A 21,647-nucleotide genomic window follows, 5' to 3' on the forward strand; every position below is an offset into this window, starting at 1 on the left:
CCTTTGCTTCCTTTTTCTCATCATTACATTTGTACTTCTGCTAAGTTGCTTTTTCTCTTCTTTTAGGTTTTTTTTAATGGCTTTTCTCACTGGCCGCCTTCATACCTTATTGCCTGGTTATTTACTGTAGTCCTACCTTGACTGATCTCATTGTCTCTCTTCACCTTCCCTTTGTCCAAAACTTACATGCATTTGGTAACGATTTAACTTAAGCTAAGTAGGGAAAGTTTCCTGCATTGTTGGCTGGACTGGTAGGGATGAAGTGTGGCTGAGAGACTGTTTTACTTTCCAGACAGAGTTGCACTTTTCCCCCCCTCTTGGCACTCTTACCAGCCTCTGCACTGTACTTTCTTTGCAGGTCTACAAACAAGTGTCCAGACCTGAAGTTAACTTGCTTAGTCAGGGAGCAAATACAGAGCGTAGTTAACTTGCTTAGTCATAGGACAACTACGGTAAAGTTGTCGTTAGTCACTTGAGCAGTTCTGCAGCTTTTCATGTGGTAGGCCTTGGTGGCTCTTCTAGTAGCCTAGTGATTTGATGTGGTTTTGACATTTCTAAAAATGCAAGACACTAATTTTGTGTAAGAGGGTTTTCATGAGTCTGATATTCCTGTACCTTGTCATTCAGGCTGTCTGTACTCGGCAGTAATAAAAATGTAATTGTTTTTTAATATAGATAGACACAATTTATATATAAAAGTTTGTAAAACATAATAGTATGTATTTTTAAACATACATATGTTATATGCACTTTTAAAAATACATACATATTAAAAGTATTTATTGAAATAGAGGAGGAGAGGTAATTTTCTACACCGTCCTGTTTAGAAAAACTGTGTCTTTTGTGTGGATTTTTCATAAAACTTATCTTGCTTTCTTTAGGGCAATACCACACCCTCGAGGCCATGCACACTTGGCAGCCCTTGTAAGCCACGAGTGTAAGTTCTTTTTATTATCTCCATGTGAAAGAGTATCATATTGTTCAGACTGCTGTCTCCTAATTCATACGTTAACATAGGTTGCTGTTGTAAAGATGTTCTAGCTGGGCAATTGTATTGTAGAAGAAAGTCAAGAATATTCTTTGCAATGTCATGACTCAGTAGTGACTTACTTTCATATGTTTAACACTATTAGTATTATCTTTAGGTTGCTTCTACAGTAACGATAACATAGGAGTCTCATATGTATTTTGTTGTAACACAGATACCATACGAAACTCCTTTATTTCAGTCCAAACTACCTATTTCCTGCAAAATCTGTTTTTATAAGGTTAAAAATTTCTGACCTTTGTCCTTAGAAACTTCATTTTTAGGTTATGAGTCTAGATGCTGAATGTGTGTTGCTGCTGTACTTAATCTGAGGCAAGGGTGACTTACTGTGAAAAATGAACTTAGTGTTGGTTAAACCTCCAAATGTCTGCCCATGAATTTATGTCAACACAAGTGTATAATATTACAGAGCTTAAATACCTTTGCAAAATCAGGCAATGTAGTAACTTGGTAGTTGCCTTATGCTTCCTCTGTACACTTCATTTATGAAATTTTAGTCTTTTTAATACCATTACATACAAGAACCTGAACTGTAGAATAACATCAGTATTTGGCTAACTAGAAATTTCCTGTCATGAAATTTTAAGTCTCTTCAGCTCCAGGGTTGATTCAGATAGAGTTATAATTAGTTTTAGAAGTTCTTTTCTAAAGAAACTGAATTTCTTTGTTAAATATTTTGGATTTGAGTTTTGTCTGAAACATGTACGTAGATATATTGATATAGTCACAGGCACAAATGCAATGAAATGCACACCAGCGTTTGAAATATTCTAATGCGTTTTCCAGTGTGAGAAATGGGTGCATCTTTTTCTCTGAGAAGAGTACAGAATCTCATGGTTTAAAAATGTTGTTTCATTCCTCTGTATTGCCTTTCAGCCTATAACTTCTCTCATAGAATAGATCATTTGTCATTTGGAGAGCTTATTCCAGGAATTATTAATCCTTTGGATGGAACAGAAAAAATAGCATCAGATCGTAAGTGTTGTGTATTTAAAAAAACATCTTGTTTTCTATATTTTTCCAATAATTACATTTAAAATATTATCATGTTTCATGAATCTTGTGATTTACAAACAGCATGTCCTGCTAAATTTGGTAGCGAGAAGTGCAGTGTTCAATTATCTACATGGTCTCTTAAATGGACAATTTCTTCTTAGCTTCAGTGTTGCTGTACTTTGCTGTTTCGCCGAAGTTGATTTGCAGTTTCTTCCAGATTTGTGTTATGTTGAAGTTACAGTGTGTCTGAACATACTGCAAAGAATTTTGTAGCAGTATGCTACAGTGGAGATTTGTAGATCTGATTGTTGTTGTAACGGGGAAAAATACGTCTGATTTGGTTTAAAAAAAATAGCATCAGGAGTCTTGGATTTTATTCCTGTATTTGGTTTGCCACTTCCACGGCGTGTTTTGTGAGGCTACTACAGGTAGGGTTTGCGTATCACTTTGTTTCCTCATGTATAAATAAAGGAGTATAGTAACCTAGTTTGGAGAGCTCCCTATGCCTCATCCTCTGACTTGTGTTCCCCATGAGAGTGATCCCCAGAACCTTCTAAAGCTCCTGTTGTCTCAAAGTCAGTCAGTCCGTTGGCTGTTCCAGCCAGAGTGGTTTAGGGTAGTTGAAACAAATTGCTTCAGTCTATCAGTGTTTGTTCTCTTAGGGAACTGCACGAAGACAGAGCAATCATAAATAAATAAGCATGCTGATTGCTCTAGAAGAATTCTCTAGAAGTCTGTCCAATCAAGAGAAAAAACGTGACCAGTTTAGAAGGGCTTCCAGCATTGTATAGGCAATTCAACAGCTAAAATCTACTCAAACCACTGTCAAGATGTATGTGTCATGCAAAATGTGACTGTGTGAAACTTGTTCAGTTCTAGTGTCCTGGAAAATACTATCTATGCATTTCATTTGAAGCTTTGAGTGGCCTGACCTTAATGAATCTTTTCATTACATGGGTAAAATGTAAATTTCTCTGAGTACAAATGTGACATAGGCCTTGCCCATGGTAACTAACTTTGTTCAGGCAGATGGTGCTGAGGTAGTCTTGGCAGTGCTGGGACTCCTTGAAGAATGTCCCTAGTGTAAATGGCTTAGCTGGTTAACTATTTTAAATATTATTTGTTTGATTTATTTGTGAATGTCGCAGATGGCCTTTAACTCTGTATTTAATTCAACATTGAGATTTGTTTTCTTCTAGACAACCAGATGTTCCAGTATTTTATCACAGTTGTGCCAACCAAACTCCATACATATAAAATTTCAGCAGAAACTCATCAATTTTCAGTGACAGAAAGGGTAAGTAGAAGTAAGAGAAAACCTTGCAGAGAAAAATCTAACAGTGATTGTTCTTAACAAAAGCTCAAATGTGAAAACTGACACTTAGTTGTACCGTGATTTTGAAAACTCCTCTAGCGTGAAGATACTCTGTAGAATGTTCCAGTGCACTAGATTTATCTGTAAATAATGTAATACTGATGGTAAAATATATATGCTTGGTGACACATGCTAGCTTCTTGCATTAGTGTTTTGCATCCGTAGATCTGGAGTCTGATATTAGAATTAGTGATAGATATCCAGTCATTTCCACTTCACTGGATGCTAATAGTGGTGGTGGTGGGGAAATCCTGTAAGTTTTAGGTCCGTGATCTTGTGTGTAGCTTTACAAATATTTAATCCACCTTCAGCTTTTTATCCATGTGGGAAGCAAACCAAAAAATGCAGCTCACTTGAATGTCATGAACTTGGTTGTGGAGTGTTAGAAATGGAAACAAAGGTAGTTTGTATGAAAAACTAATCACACAGAAAGCATCTCTGTCTCTCAGCTGTCTTGTTTAACCTGTGTTGAACCACCACCTTTAATTATTCTCCAGACTAGAGAGCTTGCACTTCTGGGCTTGGAGAGGCTTTTAATTCTGAATCCATAAAGAAAGTAGTTATTGCAGCATAGTACGTGGGCAAATCATGAAGTACTTATTTTAAAGACTGCTGTAAATAAGAAAAAGGCCTATGTGAACCAGTTACATATCTCATTTCCAGACACTGAACTCTGTTTTGATCTTTTATTCAAAAGCCAAAGAAGAAAATCTTTGCAAAAAGTTTAATTAAAAATGACAGATAAAGTGAGAGGTAAGAAGGAAGCCTTGGGTTGAAAGGAAATTCAGAGATTAGGATTGCAGTTCACTGTAATACAGTTTGTGGTGTTCTCCAAGGGAGAAAAATCTTTGTTTCCTCACAATTCCATGCTGTGCTTTTGCAAAATACACAGCTAGGGGAAGTAGGATAGCGGTGATGTCTTGGGGTTCAACTTGGGACATGCAGACCGTGGAAGGGAAAGGTTCGCTCTAAAAATCATGAAAGCTGGAGTAAAGAGAGGAATGAAGAGGAATTTCACAATGCAATATACTCCCATCTCCTGCTGGTCTAGCAATCTGTTTCATGTTTTCTCTGCAACAACTAAGGCACTCCTTAAACTTCTGCACATCAGTCAACTGCTTATCTTACTCCTTATTGCGTTTTTTTTTCATCTTGTATTAAATGTTTTCTCTGAAAGATTGTTTCTGTCAATTAACTGTGCAGTAAATTAGTTAGCTCTTTAATTTTTTTGCGGGGATGTATTTTTTATGAAAGTTGCAACACTGTCACAGGTTGCTTAGGAGAAAAGTTTGTGAATAGTGGAGGTAAAGTGCTTGCTTGCTCTTGCTGTCTCAGTAGGTAGCCCTGTTGCCTGTAATTGCTTGTTTGTGCTTATCTTTGGAAACCAAATACCCCTAGCATATGAGCTGTGAAAGGCTATTAAGAACAGTTGACTCTGAACAACTTGGTGCATTTATTTTGTAAGAGTAGGCACATATGCAGACCTGGGAAAAGGTGGTCAGCTAGCCATGGCTAAAACTTGAATACAGTGAGGTTTAATTGCCAGTGGTGAACAGACTGGGAAGAGGAGTTTGAAAGGTGTGGGCAGAATCATCTCTACTATTGTTGATGTTTGAGATACTGTGTTTAACTACATTAAAAAGATTTAATTCTAGCAAGGCTTCACTGATATCTGAGATCTGATGCAGGGCTAGTTATTTTCACTAGGTTTTAGCAACCAGCAGTTAAATCTTCTGCAGCAGTAGAACCTAGAAGCAGACCAAAATGGTTTGCAGAAAAAGAATCATGTATCTTTTGAGGGTGGAGTTTTGGGCGTTCTGTTTACCTTTGTATTCTTTTTTCACCATTTGACCTCAAAAAACCAATAAGGCTTAGGGAAATAATAGTGGAAAAACAAACAAAAAAATTTTTTTGTCCCTTGCCAATGGCAAGGTTGTTTAACTACCTTCAGTATGCCTTCTTAGTACCCTTCTTAGTATGCCTGATCATACATCCTCTAATGCTGAATGTTGTTATGCTCTTGAATATAGAAAGCCTTCTGTACCTTTCGGAGGGGGTGTGTGTGTGTGTGTTTTTTTTAACCATTGCAAAGTTTCTGTGACCTGTTATCATAACTGATACATTATTTTGGCATCCTTTTTACTTTGGTTTGGTAGCAAAAGAAACAATATGGTTTATGTCAATGTTAGCTGACTGGAGAAGTTGCCTAGTCTGTATTTTCCAAAGTGGTATTCTGCTTTTTATTCTGCATGGTTTTTGAGCACAGACTGTTAAATCTACAGGTGAAATGGAGCTGTGATACATTGCTTTTCTGTTCAGTCTGGCTTGTCTGTCTTCTCTTATTAGCCTAGCCATGGCTGAGTTTGTCTTCAGTCAATGATGTTCTTTTCTGCTGCCCTTGTATATTTTCAGCCAGACTTACCTGGCAGTACATTTATCAACACCTTTCACTAACAACAAAATGATAGCAAACTTTTGAAAGAAACTTAAGATTGTTTTGAGGTTTCTTCTCCTGAAACTTTTTTTAAAAAGTAGAGATTTATAGCAGCCACACTCTCTTCTTTGGAGTCTTTTGGTTTAAGAATTTGGGCAAATGAGAAAAAACTGCGGAAGTTCTTGGATTAAGACTGAGGCATCTGATCTGTTTAGAGTAGTCATGGGGAGTTAGTTATTATTTTTATTGAGATGTATTTCTTGCTGCGTGACTGTTGTCTGAAATGACCTGACTGACAAAAATTTTGAAAAGAGGCTCGATACTGGTATTCAGTTTTCAGACCCCAGAAATTTTGAAATTTTGATCTCTTTCCTTTCCCTTTTTTTTTTTTTTTTTTTTTCCCCATCAAAGGGGTAGATTATAGCATATATGTAAGTATGCATTGAGGGGAAAAAAAGCGGCATTGGTCTAATTTAACTTAAGCTTCTGAATTTCCATTATGGTATACTCTAGTTTAGGGTCTTCCCTGACACTTTTAAGAACCAGCAATTAAATCCTCTGTGGCATGTGAATCTAGAGATATGCTCCAAGGAAGGAGAATGATGAAGCCTAATGAGTCTTAGATGCAGTATGTAGATTTATTTACCTCCTCTGGGAAAACTGCCGTAGCTAAGGCTGTTCAACAACTTAAATGTCTCCTGAAGGTCTCATCCTGATTTAAGTGATTAATAGCAGCACATAATGTGGGAAGAGTTGGGACACCGTGTTATACCAGTGCACTCACTTGAGTTCACGGGCTAGACCAAGACTGTGGCACTTATCCTCATAGGTACCAAAAGCAACCTAGTTAAACATCCTTGTTTAAAGGACCATGTAAGCAAGTCTTGAGAGGGTAGTACCGGAGCCTGATAGTGAACATTGATATGCATCACAGAAGACCAGTGACCAGGAAAGTAAATTGTTATTTAATGACGTTTGACTTTTAGAAGGTACTGGCCAAAGTTATTTTGATGTTCCCTGGTCTTCTGTTGATTGCTAACTCTGATTAAGTAGGTCTTTGTCATCACATCTATTAAGATTGTTTTCCTTGTGACTAATAAGAAGCGACTAACTTGTGTTTCCCTCTCCTCTTTCAGGAAAGAGTAATTAACCATGCAGCTGGCAGCCATGGGGTGTCAGGAATATTCATGAAATATGATATCAGTTCACTTATGGTGACAGTGACAGAAGAACACATGCCTTTTTGGCAGTTCTTAGTGAGGCTCTGTGGCATTATTGGGGGAATTTTTTCAACTACAGGTAACTATCAGTGCTTTCCCTCTTAAATTCTACCAGAATTTTTTTTTGGTCATGGTGATTATGTTATGGATAAATTACAGGGGAGTCCTGAACCTCTAGAAGGTTTAAGACTAAGTGCCCAGTTGTGTGCACTGAAACGTGCAATGAAAGCTACTCACTTTTGGTGTCCCAGTATGCAGTTTCTGCTGTTCTGAGGGACTGTTGTTTCCTTCTTGGTAACTATAGCATAGTTTGTTTACTTCTGGAAGAGCAAGGAGACAGATAGATAGATATACACACACACAGACACACAGACTTCTGATATTCTGTGTATTTCCTATAGTTGGGATCCAGTGCTAAATCAATGCCAAAAGTTGAGATAAAATTTCCATCTGAAGTAACTGGGAAGATTTTCCTCATCTAACTCATCAATGTACTGCAAGATTTGCTCCTTCAAAGAAAATAAACTAAGTTGAAAAGACATGATTCACTTATTAGTCAAGACATAATAGGGTATCTTGATTACAAGTTATTTCTTTTCTTGGCTTTCACTTGAAGAGAGCATAGTAAAGAGACCTTGAACTAAGAGCTCTCTTTCAAAGTAGGTATTTCTGTCCTGCAGAAATAAGGTATTTTCCCCCGTGTAAGCTGGGCAGAGGGAATTACATTTGCTTGGATAGCTTTGGTTTTGCTTTTATTGATGCATTTCAGAATGTTAGAATTCCCCCTGCCCTTGATGTTTCCTTTTTATGTTAATTTCTCAGTGTTTTACATACCGGTTTACTGCACTGTATCCCATTTAAGTATCGTGTAGAGTTTTGTTGTAATACTTCTGTAAATACTACAGTTTTACTACTTGTGACAATTTAATCTTGTTTGACACTGCAGGAATTTTACATGGCTTTGGAAGATTTGTAGCAGAAGTTATTTTTTGCCGTTTCAGACTGGGCTCTTACAGATCCACATCGGTAAGAAAAACTTTCTCCAAGTATTAAATAAGTGGTACAGCTACCTAAGGATGGATGATAAGGACAACTTTGGGACTTGGTCCCAGCAGAATTTAAGATGCTTGTAATAAATCCTCCCCTTGACATACATATGAGCAGACATTCAACAGCTTTTAAAAATAGTTGGAAAACCTAACACGTAAGGAAGCAAGGTGTTTTCTAAGAAGCTGAATGAATGAAACTGAGTCTCTTAGAGATTTCTCTGCTACATTCCCTCCATCGTCCTTACTATATTCCTTTTATTTTCATACTGCTACAAAATTTACATGTTTTCCCAGGCCTAGTCAGTCTCCCTCACATACTCTTCTGCTTGGCCTGCTGACTGAAGAAGAGGCACTGCGTGCTGCAGGGTTCAGTGTTGCTACTGATTAGCCTGCAGGCTACTGCCAAGCAGTGTGAAAGAGCTTAGCAGTCTTTACCTTTCCCTTTGCTGGGCATCAATAGGATTGCTCCTCTAGCAACTACTTGATTTTATTTTACTTTTGTTTTTCCCATTTAAGCCTGTAGGTAGCCTTTAAGACTTCTGCCTTTCTCTCAAATTTGGTTTAAGTTTGCCAGCTGGCAAGGTTATGTGAGTGGGAGGAGAGGAGGGAAGGCAAGCAGATTTGTATAATTTTTGTTTGGGAGACCAGGCAAAAGGCATACAAGAAATGCCCAAGAATAAACAAGAGTGTGTTTCGGGGGAAGGAGGGGAGATTCTGTTTCTGGACAAGCCATTAATAACACTGTTTTTGTTTGACTAGGTCCCACTTCCTGATGGCCACACAAGCAATCACTTACCTCTAATTACAGACAATAGTACGCATTAGCCTCCTGAGAAAACTTTCTTTCTTCCTGCCTGATACAGAAGACATTTTTTTTATAATAAAGAAAACATTGTGCAATATGCTGAGACAGTGCTGATGGGCAGCAAAAAAATGAAGCCTTTACAAAAAAAAAAACCCCAGCAAAACAATTTGTGTAATTTTTTGTCTTTCTAAGTGCACATGGAGTCATAGAAGGTTGTGAGACCAGTGAGGTGGACCATATTCTGGAGATTAAAGGAGCGTTGCTGCCAATACAGTATTCACAGTCGAGCTGAACAACTTTCTGATGACTGCCATTGACCACTGAAGCATCTTAGTCATCTTGGTTCTGTGCCTGGGAAGGCCAGCAGACTCCAAGGAGAAAAGAGTACAAGTGGGATATGTGGAAGGGCCGGGCAGCAGGCAAAGAGGAGCAGTAACAGGGCTGGGGTTTCTCTTACGTGTACAAACTGGGGTTTGGGTTTTCTTGTTCTTTTGTAATGGTGGTCCGGGGGCTAAGATACTGTTCTTACAGGTGGGGAGCGATCCTAGAAAATCCTGAAGAGGGAGACAAGAGAGACCTCAGGGAGTAAGGTGGAGCCCAAGCCATAATGTTGGTCACAGCCACTGCCTTTCTGCAGTCCCGTCATTCCTTAGTGGAAGAAATGTAATGCAGAGCAGAGGAGTTCCTCTGTGTTTCACACAGCTGCTTCACCAACAGCGAGAATGTCGCTTCTGGTGTTGATGTGGAAGTGTCCAAGGACTCTTGAGAACGGGCTCCAGTGTGCACAGTTTTTTGACTTGGAATAAGAAGCCTCTTAAATAAGGCATTTGACTGTAGTTTTGATAAAAGGCAAGACTCCCTAGCAAGAGATCAGGAAATCTTTGTACGCCTCTTTCTTGGTAAAGAAATTGCTTTGATGGAACCTTCGTTGTACCCCTGCTGCTAGTATGTAAGCCATGGTATGTAAATCCTGGAGATGGGGAGGAAAAAGAGCAAGAAGGTGCCTTGCTTTGGTTCAGCTAAATACTGCAGAAATGTGGAATTCAGGGCAGCTGGGAGGTCTGCTAGCCCAGGCAGGGAGTGGTGGAGTTGGTAGTAGGTGACTTCAGGGAATCTGAATCATTTTTCTGCAGACAGATGATGAGAAGGGATCTGCAGAATTAATCCTTATTGTTCATGAAGGCTTTTGTAAAATAAATGAAGAGAGCAATATCAGTTTTATATTGTAAATATGCTACTGAGAATGAATGTTATTAGTGCAGATGGTGCTTTGAGAAACTAAACATCCTCTTACTGCTGAACTGCTGGCATACACCTGTGGTTAAACAGTTACTCCACCAGGGTAAAAAATTAATAATATGATTCCTTCTCAGCAAAACTGATTTAATAATATATTAGAAGATGATGCTGACCCTGGCCTTACTCACCATGGAATGAATATTATAAGTGAGGGGACTAATATGGAAAAATAAAAATCTCTGTGGTGTTGTCAGATTTTGCTGACTTCTGTTAATGTACTTTACAGGACACTTGGATCTTGGTGATGAGCACAGTGTAAATAATGTAGCTGATTTGCTATGCAAAGCAAAGGGCTTCCTAAACTGAGAAATTATATGAAATAGTAAATAAAATGTGGGAAATGAGGAAAGACCTTTGTTCAGTTCAACAGTTGAGAAAGACAGAAATTCAAGGAAGCCAGGTCCTTGGGGTTGACAGCTAGGTTTGCGGTTTTCTCTTTTGTGTTTTGTTTTTTTTTAACACTGATTAAAATGCCAGCAACTTGAGAAACTCTTGTCCTTAGTGAGCAAGAAAATCAAAAGCTGTAAATTTTTGGTTCCCATTTCTCTTCGGCATTTCCCTCTGAGGTTTCTTCCCCACTTCTGCTTGGACTGGTTCTGCTTTGGGCTTTGTTCTAACACTTGTTTCTTACCTGCCTGGAACAGACAGTACTGGTGGGAGATACTGATCTCAGTTGACTGTCTGTACCAGAACTTAAATGTTATTTTCTATTCTCACATAAAAGAGCCAAGCAGCTTGGTGTTTCTTAAATCCTTGCGTGGCGTATTCGTGTTGTTCTGTCTAGAACAAAGCTTGTCTGATGGCTGGCTGCTAAGAAGATTTGGGATTGACTTCCAGATGTGAGATGTGGCATTGCGGAGTGAATACAGGATCAGCTGAACCTGTGTTGCTCTGCTGTTTGCTTTCTCTCCACAGAGGGTTTGGCTGTTACAGCTAGTACCACTTACCCTCGTACCACACATTGTCATTAGCTTAACCAGCATGTGCAAGGGTGTTCCAGAGAAAACCGTTTATTGCAGTGACTTTTTTGGTCACATTTATTTACGTTGTATAAAAGTGAGTGTAGTGTGGAAAAAATGAAAGGAATGGGTGTCCCAAGGGAAACAGAAACCTTGATGTTGATGTGATGTGTATTTTCTGAAGGGGGGACAGTAGATGAAAAATACCATTTTCTGGGTCAGGAAAGATGGTCAAAATTCTGTCTTTTTATCTTTGGCTCTTACACGATGTTGAAGAGAGAACACGGGAAGAAATTTTTAACCTTCATAAGGTGCATTCATAGCATGCCATTTGCTATAAGCCAGCAGTGTGCCCAGGTGGCCAAGAAGGCCAACAGCATCCTGGCTTGTATCAGGAATAGTGTGGCCAGCAGGACTAGGGAAGTGATCGTGCCCCTGTACTCGGCACTGGTGAGGCCACGCCTCGAATACTGTGTTCAGTTTTGGGCCCCCCACTACAAGAGAGACATTGAGGGGCTGGAGCGTGTCCAGAGAAGGGCAACGAAGCTGGTGAAGGGTCTGGAGCAGAAGTCTTATGAGGAGCGGCTGAGGGACCTGGGGTTGTTTAGCCTGGAGAAAAGGAGGCTGAGGGGAGACCTTATCGCTCTCTACAACTACCTGAAAGGAGGTTGTAGAGAGGTGGGGGTCGGTCTCTTCTCCCAGGTAACAAGTGATAGGATGAGAGGAAATGGCCTCAGGTTGTACCAGGGGAGGTTTAGACTGGGTATTAGGAAAAATTTCTTCACTGAAAGGGTTGTCAAGCATTGGAACAGGCTGCCCAGGGAGGTGGTTGAGTCACCGTCCCTGGAGGTATTTAAAAAGTGCTTAGGGACATGGTGTAGTGGTGGTCTTGGCAGTGTTAGGTTAGCGGTTGGACTCGATGATCTTAAAGGTCTTTTCCAACCTAAATTATTCTATGATTTGCAGACTACTCTGGCTCCCCTGTCCCCCTCAGCTGTCTCTCTGGGCAAAAAGTCTTCCCCGCTTCCAGCTGGTGTGGTTTGGGTTTTGCTCTGCTGCTGCCGTGCTCTCACGGGGTGTAGGTTGTATTAGCAGGAGTATGGTTGCCTGGAGTGCTGTACCTGGATGTGGGTGTCCCCTGGGTCCCTTGAGCTGCACCCCGGTGTCACAGAAAGCCAGCTCCAGCCCCAAGAGGTGGGGAGGGGGTAGGAGTGGATATTTCTCAAGTAACTGATGTTTTTAGGGCTCAAGAGGAAACACCGAGCTGGGTTTTTAACAAGACAGACCACCTTTGGTCCTGTCACCTGCGAGCCAGAATCACACAGCATTGACAAGAAGTTGCTGTAAAATGTCCGAGTTAAGATGACACGCTTCACTACTGTGTTTCTGGATGTATTTAGCAAAACATTTCTCATTAGAGAGAGAAAAAGGTGAGGATATAGCCAGCCCTGGCACCCGCAGGAGTTCAGTAAGGGTGCTTTAGGGTACAGCAGAAGACGGGACGAGGTGTTTCAGTGGGCAGGGGAGGCCATGCAGGGCAGGTACCTGTTCTGCGGAGGAGGCAGCAAAAGCAAGCTAGCAGGGTAAAAACAAGATGTGATCAAAACCCACAGTTGTGAGAGAATTCTTGGGGGGGGGGGGGCGCGGGGGGGGATTGATCACGAGCTGATACAAGAAGTAAATTAATGTAATTTATAATAATGCTGTCTTCTAGACGAGTGATGTGCTGTGCTCTTGAGTCATGCAAGATGTGTTGTGGTGGGTGTAGGTGAACAGCGTGATGGGGGAGGCTGTGGAAGTCAGGCTGTGATGGATCCGACTGTACATTGTGGCTACTGTCTTCGTGCTGCCTGTTGCTCTGTCTTTCTTACCACCTTCTCTGGTGTGTGTATTGGTGCCTATTGCAGGACAGACCATGAGAAGAGAGTGAAGTGGGTGTATGAATAGAAATTTCCCTACTTCAGGCTCTTTTAATTCTCCCCCCCCCCCCCCGACTTTTCTAGCAGATGTTTCGGGGCTCTCGCTGGCAGGGAGGTGAGGAAGAAATGCATGTGTGTCTTTAGCAGAAGAGGGGTTGGGTTAACCAATGTAGCAGACTTTCTTTAAAAAAAGTAAACCCGAGCTGCTCTTCACTCCCCTGAAATTCTCATCCTAGAAACAGGTGAGTAGTTTGAAAGAAAACTCAGCTCTTTGCATCTCAAAAGCACCCTGGTGGGGACCTGCACTGTGGGTGCAGCTTTCTCTGCAGCTGCCGGCTCTGCCCTGGGTGGCTGTTTGTGTCCGTGGGGTTGTCCACGGTGGGACAGGGAGACGTGCTGGAGGAGTCGGTCCCGCACAGAGCTGGGCAAGGACTCTTCCTCCTCTGCCTTGCCCTGCCCGAGATCCTCTTAAGCTTTTCAGGGACTGATTTGACAAACTGAGCCCTAAGCAGTCAGCATAGTTGCTTAGGAACACTCAGAGGCAGATATATATTGGTATAAATGCAGCTGTGATTACAAAACCAAGGTGAGGGAGGCAGCTGTTGCCTCATCGTTTTGCTATCTAGTTCTCTGTGAGAAGATCTGGTACTAAGGATGTCTTGTCTAACTTGCTACTGATGCAGTAAAATTGAAGCAGGAGGGATGTGATCACCTTGGTCATATCTCTGGTGGCACTGATGATACAAAAACTCCCTCCTCTCCATTTCTTCAGAGGTAACCAAGTGCCGCAGCTTTTTTCCGGCAAGATGGGAAATGCGAACAGCTTGTTTGGGGATACTTGCAAAGATCTCCATCTGTTTTTAAAAGGCACCCCAGAAGGCGGGGGTGTGGGAGGATACATCTACTATACACATCGCTTACTCGGATTGGCGCTTAGTTGCAAAGTTAGTTCTCGTAAAGACAGGTTTTTTTCTACCAATACTCAGTTAATGCAAGTCATGTCTAGTCTTTGGCCGTGGTGGTGGTCTGTTGTTTAGAGAAGATATCCTTGCCTGCATATGTACTTAACGTATAGTAGTTAATGCTTCAAGAAGCCTTAAGGGACTCTGCCTGCTGCCTTCGGTGCCCTGTCAAAGGTTTGGCGTTGTAGGTCTGCCCACCTTCTGCCCTTGCATGCCTTGCCGGAGCACTGGCACGCATTTCAGCTGCCTTAGTTAAAATTATATGAAATGCTTCACCTTTTCCTTCTGCCATGGCTTGGTGTCCTTTCCAAAGCATTTCTGGTTGCTGCTGGCCCAGGAGCAAGGCAGTGTGACCTTTTCCTGTCTTCCAGAAGAGTTTTCTGAGAACTGGTCCACAAACTCATTAAAGTAGAAACCTTTAAAGCTGGGTGGTACAGTGTGCTTTCTAGGGGGGAGAGCTGACGGCACGCTCTGTGAACGCAAGCCTCTCCCTGGCTTTGACATACCAGAATTCAAGCAAAATCTCACTGTGGCTTGTTTGTTTTCTTTTTTTGTTTTGTGTATCTAAATAGAAATCTTCAGAGTCCCAGGACCAGCAACTTGAGGTGTGAAAAACAGAAAGGCAGACTGGGTTGAGTTCAGGAGGACCCTGGTGTGGTGTGGGGACAAGAGGCGATTGCAAACAGATGCCGGGCAGGCTCACGGCAAGCAGAGCTCCAGGCTGCCGTGCCTGTGCCGTCGCAGACTGGAGGTGTCGTGGAGTGCTGCTCTGAGCGAGGGCCCTGTGCTCCCCTGCCCGCACCAAGCCCAAAAGCTGTTCCCCCGGGAGCCCCGTGGGTGGGCTGGAGCCGTGGGCAGCCTGTGGCTGCAATGCAAGGACCGTCGCTGTGGGCAGAGCGAGCCGGGGGGCAGCTGCGTGTTGCTGGGCTGTGGGAACATGCTGCCCCACGGCACATGGGTCTGCAAGACCTTCTGCTGGAGCCGGGGAGCTCCCAGCCATTGTCCTGTGACTTCTCCGTGGCGGAGAATGACAGGTCCTTGGGTGAGACTAGGGCACACATATTTCCATCTTTCAGCTGCAACGGGGCAGCTGAGTAGCAACAGCAATTTTGTGCTTTGCTTTCTTGATGTGTTGGAGATGCCTGTGTGTAAGAGGATTGGTGCTGGTCAAAGTGACACGGTCAAAGCCTAAAGGGCTTTTAAACTAAAAAGCAAAGCTTGTCCAGGATAAAGCCTTTGACTGAAGAAAAATGGCTAGGTGAGGTGGAGCAGAACTAAAAATAGTTCCCTGTCTGTGGGCCTCATCTCCAGGCCTGGATTTAGGCAAGCTGGTGGCTTTCAAACCTCCCCCAGGAAGGACTGTCCCTGCTCCTCTCCAGGGCCAAGGCCACCGGCATGGTCTCAGCAGGAGCCTCCCCTCCACCCGTCTGCGTGTGCCTCTGCCGCACGCTCCTGAGGGTGCGAGGTGCAGCAAGGCGTGGCGTGCCTCGCAGAGCCTCCCCGGCTGGGCATCTGCCTGCTGGGGCTTGCAGGAGCAGGGCCGCGCGGCCCCTTACGTTTCTGGCACCGGGTTTGTTGGAAGCGCGGACGCTGAATATTCACACCCCACCCGTGCCCCAGCTCCAGCAATGGGCATTTCAGACTCTCCCAGCAGGACTGGTTGCTCTGCACCAGCTACTGCCGGGCCCCTGCAGAGCCCAGGTGTTTGTGTCCTTTCCTGGGTTTAGCTGTAATAGCTGTAAAAACAGGGAATTGAAGGGTTTTGGTGGTTTTTTTTTTTTTTTCCCCTTGCAAACTTTCCTGTAATTACAAGGTGGGAATGTTTTGCCATGAGATTTTCCAGTTGCAGAATGCTCAGCGCGTACTATTATTTTCGAGGAGAGGAAAAAAAAAAAAAGGGAGGGGAGGTGAGTTTTGACGCATGGATAATATTTGAAATTACTGTTTACCAAAGGTTAACTACCTGGCTGGTAGGTAGTTATTAGAAGTGAGTATGAACACCCGTGGCATTTAAACGGAGCACGGCTGCCGCGCAGGGCTGGGCAGCCCGGGCTCCGGCGCTCTGCCCGTTAGGGGCTGCTGTTGCTCTGCTTCAGCCGGGAGCATGGGCTGTAGTGGGGGCCTTAAAGAAAAATTTAGAAATTCACTTCTCAAATTTTGAACTTTTTTTGAGTAATAGGAAACTCATTAAACCTTTACTTGTGCTCACGTCATTTAACATCATCCTTTCAGTTTTGCCTAAACCTGGCAGTGTTAGACTAATGCACCAGGCTTGTCGCCGTAGCAGCCTGTGGAAGCGTGCGGAGCGGGGAAGTACCTTCCTTTAAGTGGCCAGCATCGCTGCAGGGGCAGCAGACGGGCTTTTGGTCCTCTGTCAGCAGCAGTCAGAAAGGCCTGGCCGGGGTGGAGAGGGTGTCGGCCCCGTTGCGTGGATGGTTTCCCCACAGTGAGGAGGGCTGGGGGACATGTCTGAGCCCTGGTGGCTTGTCCCAACAGCTGAGGTGGCCTCCCTTAGTCCTGGAAGATGAACCACAGGTGCAAACGGAGCACCTTGGGGTCAGCACCCACTTAGTCGAGCCCCAGGGCATCATCCTGACTTCTTGCTTTGCCTACCCGTGGACGTAGCTCAGCAGAGTACTAAGTTTCAGAGCAGTGGCTTCAAAATGGCGAAATTCACCTGGGTTTTATGTGGGCGTTCATCAGGAAATGCTTATGATAATGTAAGAAAATTGCTAGTGCATAAAACTGGCTTCCCCATATGTTTGTGTAAGGTCTCACCCAAACCCAGGGGGGTTCAGTGGCATCTTCCCAGCTGGCATGCACAGATCTGTTGCTTCCCGGCCACGATGAGAGGCACAGGGGCAGGCATGGGGCAGCCGTGGGCAGGATGGGCTCATTTCGGAGCATGATAAGCATCCTTGGGAGGAAGGTGCCGGGGGCACAGATGCTGCCAGAAGCAGCTGGTTTTGGCTGCCCTGTGTCTTGCCAGCCTCCAGAAACACTATGGCACCAAGGCGGGCAGCTGGGCTTGATGTCCCTCAACCCTGCACGGCCTTTGCTGAGAAACACTGAACAGGTTTTTCCCCTCTTCAGGCTGCTGCGGACTTGGTCAGCAAGCAGCAGGGAGGGAGGGGAGCTGCGCTGGGGGGCCAGGAGGTGCTAGGGACGGCTGCGGGGGAGCTGCCATTGTGTCTGCTGGCAGCTTTGTCACGACAAACCAACCCAGCCTCTGCTTCGGAAGCTGCAAACGTCGCTGCTGCTCTTCCAAGGGCTCACAGCTCTGCAGCTTTTTTTTTTTATTGTGACCTCTGATGGTAATGGTGCGAAGCCGACATTTCTCAGCCTCAGCCTTAGCTCAGTTGGTTTAAATTCCAAATTGCAGAGCCCAGGAGCCTGGTGGGTGGTGGTGGGGGTGGACGGTTCTTGCTGCCTTGCAGAGAACAGATGTTTTCAAGGCAACCACCGAGACGTCAAGGCAAGAAAAAAGCAGAACTGCGCATCAATGAACTAAAGTTAATGTAATTGCACTGCAAAGAGCTGGGTGCTTCTGTTGCCGTGTGTGGTTTTTCTCTCTACAACACAAAGGCTTGTCGTGCCACACTGTGTCCTCTTGGCCGATGGTCCTGCATGGGCTGGGCTCTGCGGGAGCTGATGAAACTTGGAGCAGGGGAAGAGGTGGCGATGCTGGAGGTGTGTGACCCTGTGAGCTGAGTCACTGCGCTCCTGTCACCGTGTCGGGCTGACCCAGGGTCTGGAGGGGAGCCCAAGGCCTCTCCAAGAGCCTCTAGTTCTAACTAGAGCCCAAGGCCTCTAGTTCTGGGTTGTCCTTCCCTTGAGAAAGGATTTAAAAGGGGAGCTTGTCATGAAATATTTTTTCCTTTTGCAGCCTCATGACTCAACAGGCCTATGCAGAGAAGAGATGGTGCAAAGAGCGAGCCTGGCCTCGGGCTGCTCCTTAGCAGGAGCTGTGGCCTGTTCCCCTCTGCGGAACCTTCCCCTGGACATGGCAGCCCCTGGCGCCCCTTCCCTCTGCCCCACACCAGCACCCTGAGCCCTTCCTCCCTGGGGGGGTGGTTTTACTCTTGAGCGGTTCAATAAACTACCTCCAACCCCACAAAAGCTGACTGGTTTGCTGCTTGGTGGGGAACCCAAGCCTGTGTTGATTCATGCCTTTTTTTGGGGGGGGGGGGTGGTGGGAGGGTGACGGGCACAGGTGCTGTGATCGAGGTGAGGGAGCCCAGCACTGCCCAGGCCCTCGCTGCCACCGGGATGTCACCCCGAGCACCCGTGTCCCCGTGGCTCTGGTTAGATGTTGAGTTTTGGGAGGGGCCATGTGGGGCTCTGCTGGGGAAGGGGCAGCCGCTGCCTTTTAGCCGTGTGCTGAGCAGATGAAGGGGGGTGAGGTTTGCTTTTCTCTTCTCATTTCTTTCCTGCTAAGGCTGGGCAGGAGCCAGCCCACTCCCAGCCCTCAAGCAGGAGCTCTCGGCCAGGGTGCCCATGGGGCAGGTGGTGATGGCGCAGGAAACGCGAGAGCCGCCTCTCTGGGTGCAGCCCCAAAGTCCCACCATGACGTGCCACGAGGGCAGGGCAGCGCCCGGGAAAGGGCATTTGCTGGGCAGCCCTGTGCTGCCACCAGCCTGCTCGCCTCCCCTCCTTGGCGTCTTTCAGAAGGAAGGAAGAGCCGTGGGTCCGTCCAGGCGCTGCGCAGTCACGTTTCCTGCCCTGCCCTGCCCTGCCCTCCCTGCCGGGGCCAGCCCTGCAGGGTGCGATTCCTGGGGCCCCGATGGCAGCACCGAAGAGGGGTACCTGGCCCCCAGGCAGCGGGAAGGATGCCGGGCTGGGCTGGCAGTGGACTGTCACACTGTCAGCTTTTATTTCTTTTTTTTTCCCCCCTTTTTTTTTTCCTTTTCTTCTGACTGCAAAATGGTTTCTGTGCTTCTCGGCTGGACGGGCGCGGGGTCAAAGCCCAGCACAGCCAACAGCCCTGGCCCTCTGCCCGGCACAGCCGCGCGTCGGGAGGCGGCACGGGGAAAGCACGGCAAAAGGCAGAGGGAGAAATGGTGCAGGAAAGGAAGAACACTGGAATTGCCACAGAAGATGATTTTAATTTCTTTCCCCTTTTCTATCCGCTTTAACTTTTCAGGTCACCGACGCTAACGAGCTGTGGTGGAAGTGAAGTAAATAATTACGTACGCCAGAGACATGACATTGATTCTTAAGTAAGTCTCTTCTTGCTAATTAGCGACAGCCTTTGTAGGGACTGACGGCAGGGCTTAACAACCCTGACAGTATTCGCCTGCTGCCTTCTCAGGCTGCAAGAAAATCAAAGCAACACAGAAGAAAAGGAAAAAAAGAAACAGCCTTAACTTGCTTTTACTTTAATTTTGGTTTTAGCAGAATCAAATTAGGCTAGTTTTAAAAATTACTGTTTGGTTTTTTTGTTGACCTATGGGTGTATCGTAATTTTAAATAACTTTTTAAAAATAATTTCAGTTTACTGCTCAGTCCAAATAAACCATGTAAATGGTACCCGTCAGCAGAAGGTCACTGCAGGGGAAAAAAGTTGTTTCACAATTTGATCATTCTTGTAATTTTGTTAATTGGACAGGACCTAGTGTAAGTATTGAGGAGATTTCCTGAGGTGTCTACAGACAGAGGCACTGCTGTCTTCATGCAGTACCTGCACAGCTCACAAATACAGCAAAGAACATTCTTGAAGGTGAATGCTGGAAATTTCACTTGCATTGACTTCTAAATTTTTGCTAAACTAGGTTTCCCGGTGCTAATACAATTTTTTTCCCTCTTAAAATAATGAATTTTAAAATACAGGTATGTAATAAGTATGATTCTCAGCTCTCGTGATTATGTCACTCGGTATTTATAAACCAATAAAATGGTTATAAAGATACATGCCTACCTAACAACAACAAAAAACCCCACCAAAGCTTTGGAAAAGTTAACAGAATGGCCAGCCAATAAATGTAATTTTTATTTGTACTTGTTCAAAGGCCTTGAAGAAGGTTTTCTATAAGAGCCTGTGCAGGTCAGTACAGCCCTGGGATGAGTTCATAATACGGATGAAGAACTAATTCAGACAGAAAAACCAGAACAACTGCTAGTTCTGATCAGAAAATTTGGTTCTCTTAAGACAGGTAATGGGAGCTGTTTTCAGATTCCTTAATGAATGGCTTAAAGGCCAGGAAATAAGTGCGAAGAGGAATTGTTCACATGCTTTTTTCTACTTGAGCCACTGATAGAAAAGTATGAATGTCATTGTCTTTTCCTCATTCACTGAGCCGCATTCTTTTCCCTTACTACTTTCTCATGTCTCTGGTATCTGAGTAGTTCATCATAAAGCAGATTATTTGTCTTGCTCACTCTAGGTCGATGGGTATGGTTACTAAGTGGCAGGAATGACAAATGCCCATGTTTGGGGATCAACTCACACCCAGAAGGCCTCGTTCTCTCTCCTCCGTTACACATCCCAGTTTTGCCCCAAAGTGGTACATAAAGAAGTAATGGGATAATAATAAGGGCCACAAGAGGAAGTATGAGATTTCAGAGTAAGAAAGAGGAATGCCAGTATTAATACAGAAAGTACATGAAATCAGGCTAACTTGTTTACAGTGGTATCAACCAGGAACTGCTTGTAAAAGAAATAGGGTTAAAATCAGTGTACAGATGAACCAGCTCTACGTCAGAGCAAGCAACCAATAAAAAGAATGCCCTTAATGAAAGTCAATAGCACAGGAGGGGAAAGACACTTAAAAAAATAAAAGCAGTCTCTAGTGAAGCATTCAGCTCACTCTGTACAGTTTGTCTCTTTGTCTTTAGGTCTAAACCCCAGTATCCTTTAGCTGCACAGTTCTGAGGAACATGGGGTGAATTACACGTTCCGGCTCAGGTGTGAAATCACAGCCAAACCATACTGCTTGTTTCCCATGAGCAAACAGGCTCTTTTTTGAAGTAAGGGTTATCTGTCTGTTTTCAGGCGCTGGATGTTATCCTAAGTATCCAGGAAGCATGACATCTGGTAGAGCTTATACTCTTACATGATCACATCCTACTAGTTTCCAGACAACTCCACTAAAACCAGAGGGAACACAAAGTCATGGATCTTTTTTTTTCCCCCCTTTACAGTTTGTCAGTAGAGATGTTTCTGGGAAAAGGTTTCCTTACAGCGCAGGTTTAAATGTTTGTCGCACAGAAGTGCTGTTCTTCCCCTTGGTGGCATGTCCCAGCTGGGAAAGGGATGCCAGTCCCTGAGCGCTTCTAAACTGGGCCTGCCCACCTACTGCCTGCCAGCTTCTGGCCAAACAATTCTGCAGCCACCTCCTTCCCCAGCTTTCCCACACTCAGGAAAGAGCCGGATGCTGAGGGCTGCCCACTTTATTTGACAGGATATGCCCTGTCACTATTCTCTCCAAGAAATGCCACGCTCTGCCGCAGACAGGCAGCTGCACAGCAGGAGCTGATAGGGCTCAAGATGGCCAGAGATGCACCTCTAGACTGTATCAAATGGCAAAGAGTAACAAGAAGCACCAACGCGGGATCTTCTCCAAATCTTTTCTTACAGTACTA

General features: G+C 44.4%; 1 protein-coding gene across 3 annotated transcripts in view; it reads left to right on the top strand.

Moving 5' to 3' along the window:
• ERGIC2 (ERGIC and golgi 2) overlaps window positions 1–18,132 on the top strand; it is a 32,244-nt gene extending 14,112 nt beyond the window's left edge. Inside the window, exons 9-14 of one of the 3 annotated variants that reach the window (XM_075492035.1) lie at window positions 882–937; window positions 1,925–2,023; window positions 3,244–3,341; window positions 6,990–7,152; window positions 8,020–8,099; window positions 8,882–10,419. In XM_075492035.1, the coding sequence (XP_075348150.1) occupies window positions 882–937; window positions 1,925–2,023; window positions 3,244–3,341; window positions 6,990–7,152; window positions 8,020–8,099; window positions 8,882–8,947 (562 nt within the window). In that variant the 3' untranslated portion in view covers window positions 8,948–10,419. Of the gene's footprint in view, window positions 1–881; window positions 938–1,924; window positions 2,024–3,243; window positions 3,342–6,989; window positions 7,153–8,019; window positions 8,100–8,881; window positions 10,420–17,952 lie in introns of those variants that run through there. The other 2 variants (XR_012774043.1, XM_075492043.1) reach the window with 2 other exon arrangements.
• The last annotated feature ends 3,515 nt before the right edge of the window (window positions 18,133–21,647 follow it).

The sequence above is a fragment of the Mycteria americana genome, chromosome 1, assembly GCF_035582795.1.
Source record: "Mycteria americana isolate JAX WOST 10 ecotype Jacksonville Zoo and Gardens chromosome 1, USCA_MyAme_1.0, whole genome shotgun sequence".
Taxonomy (NCBI): domain Eukaryota; kingdom Metazoa; phylum Chordata; class Aves; order Ciconiiformes; family Ciconiidae; genus Mycteria; species Mycteria americana.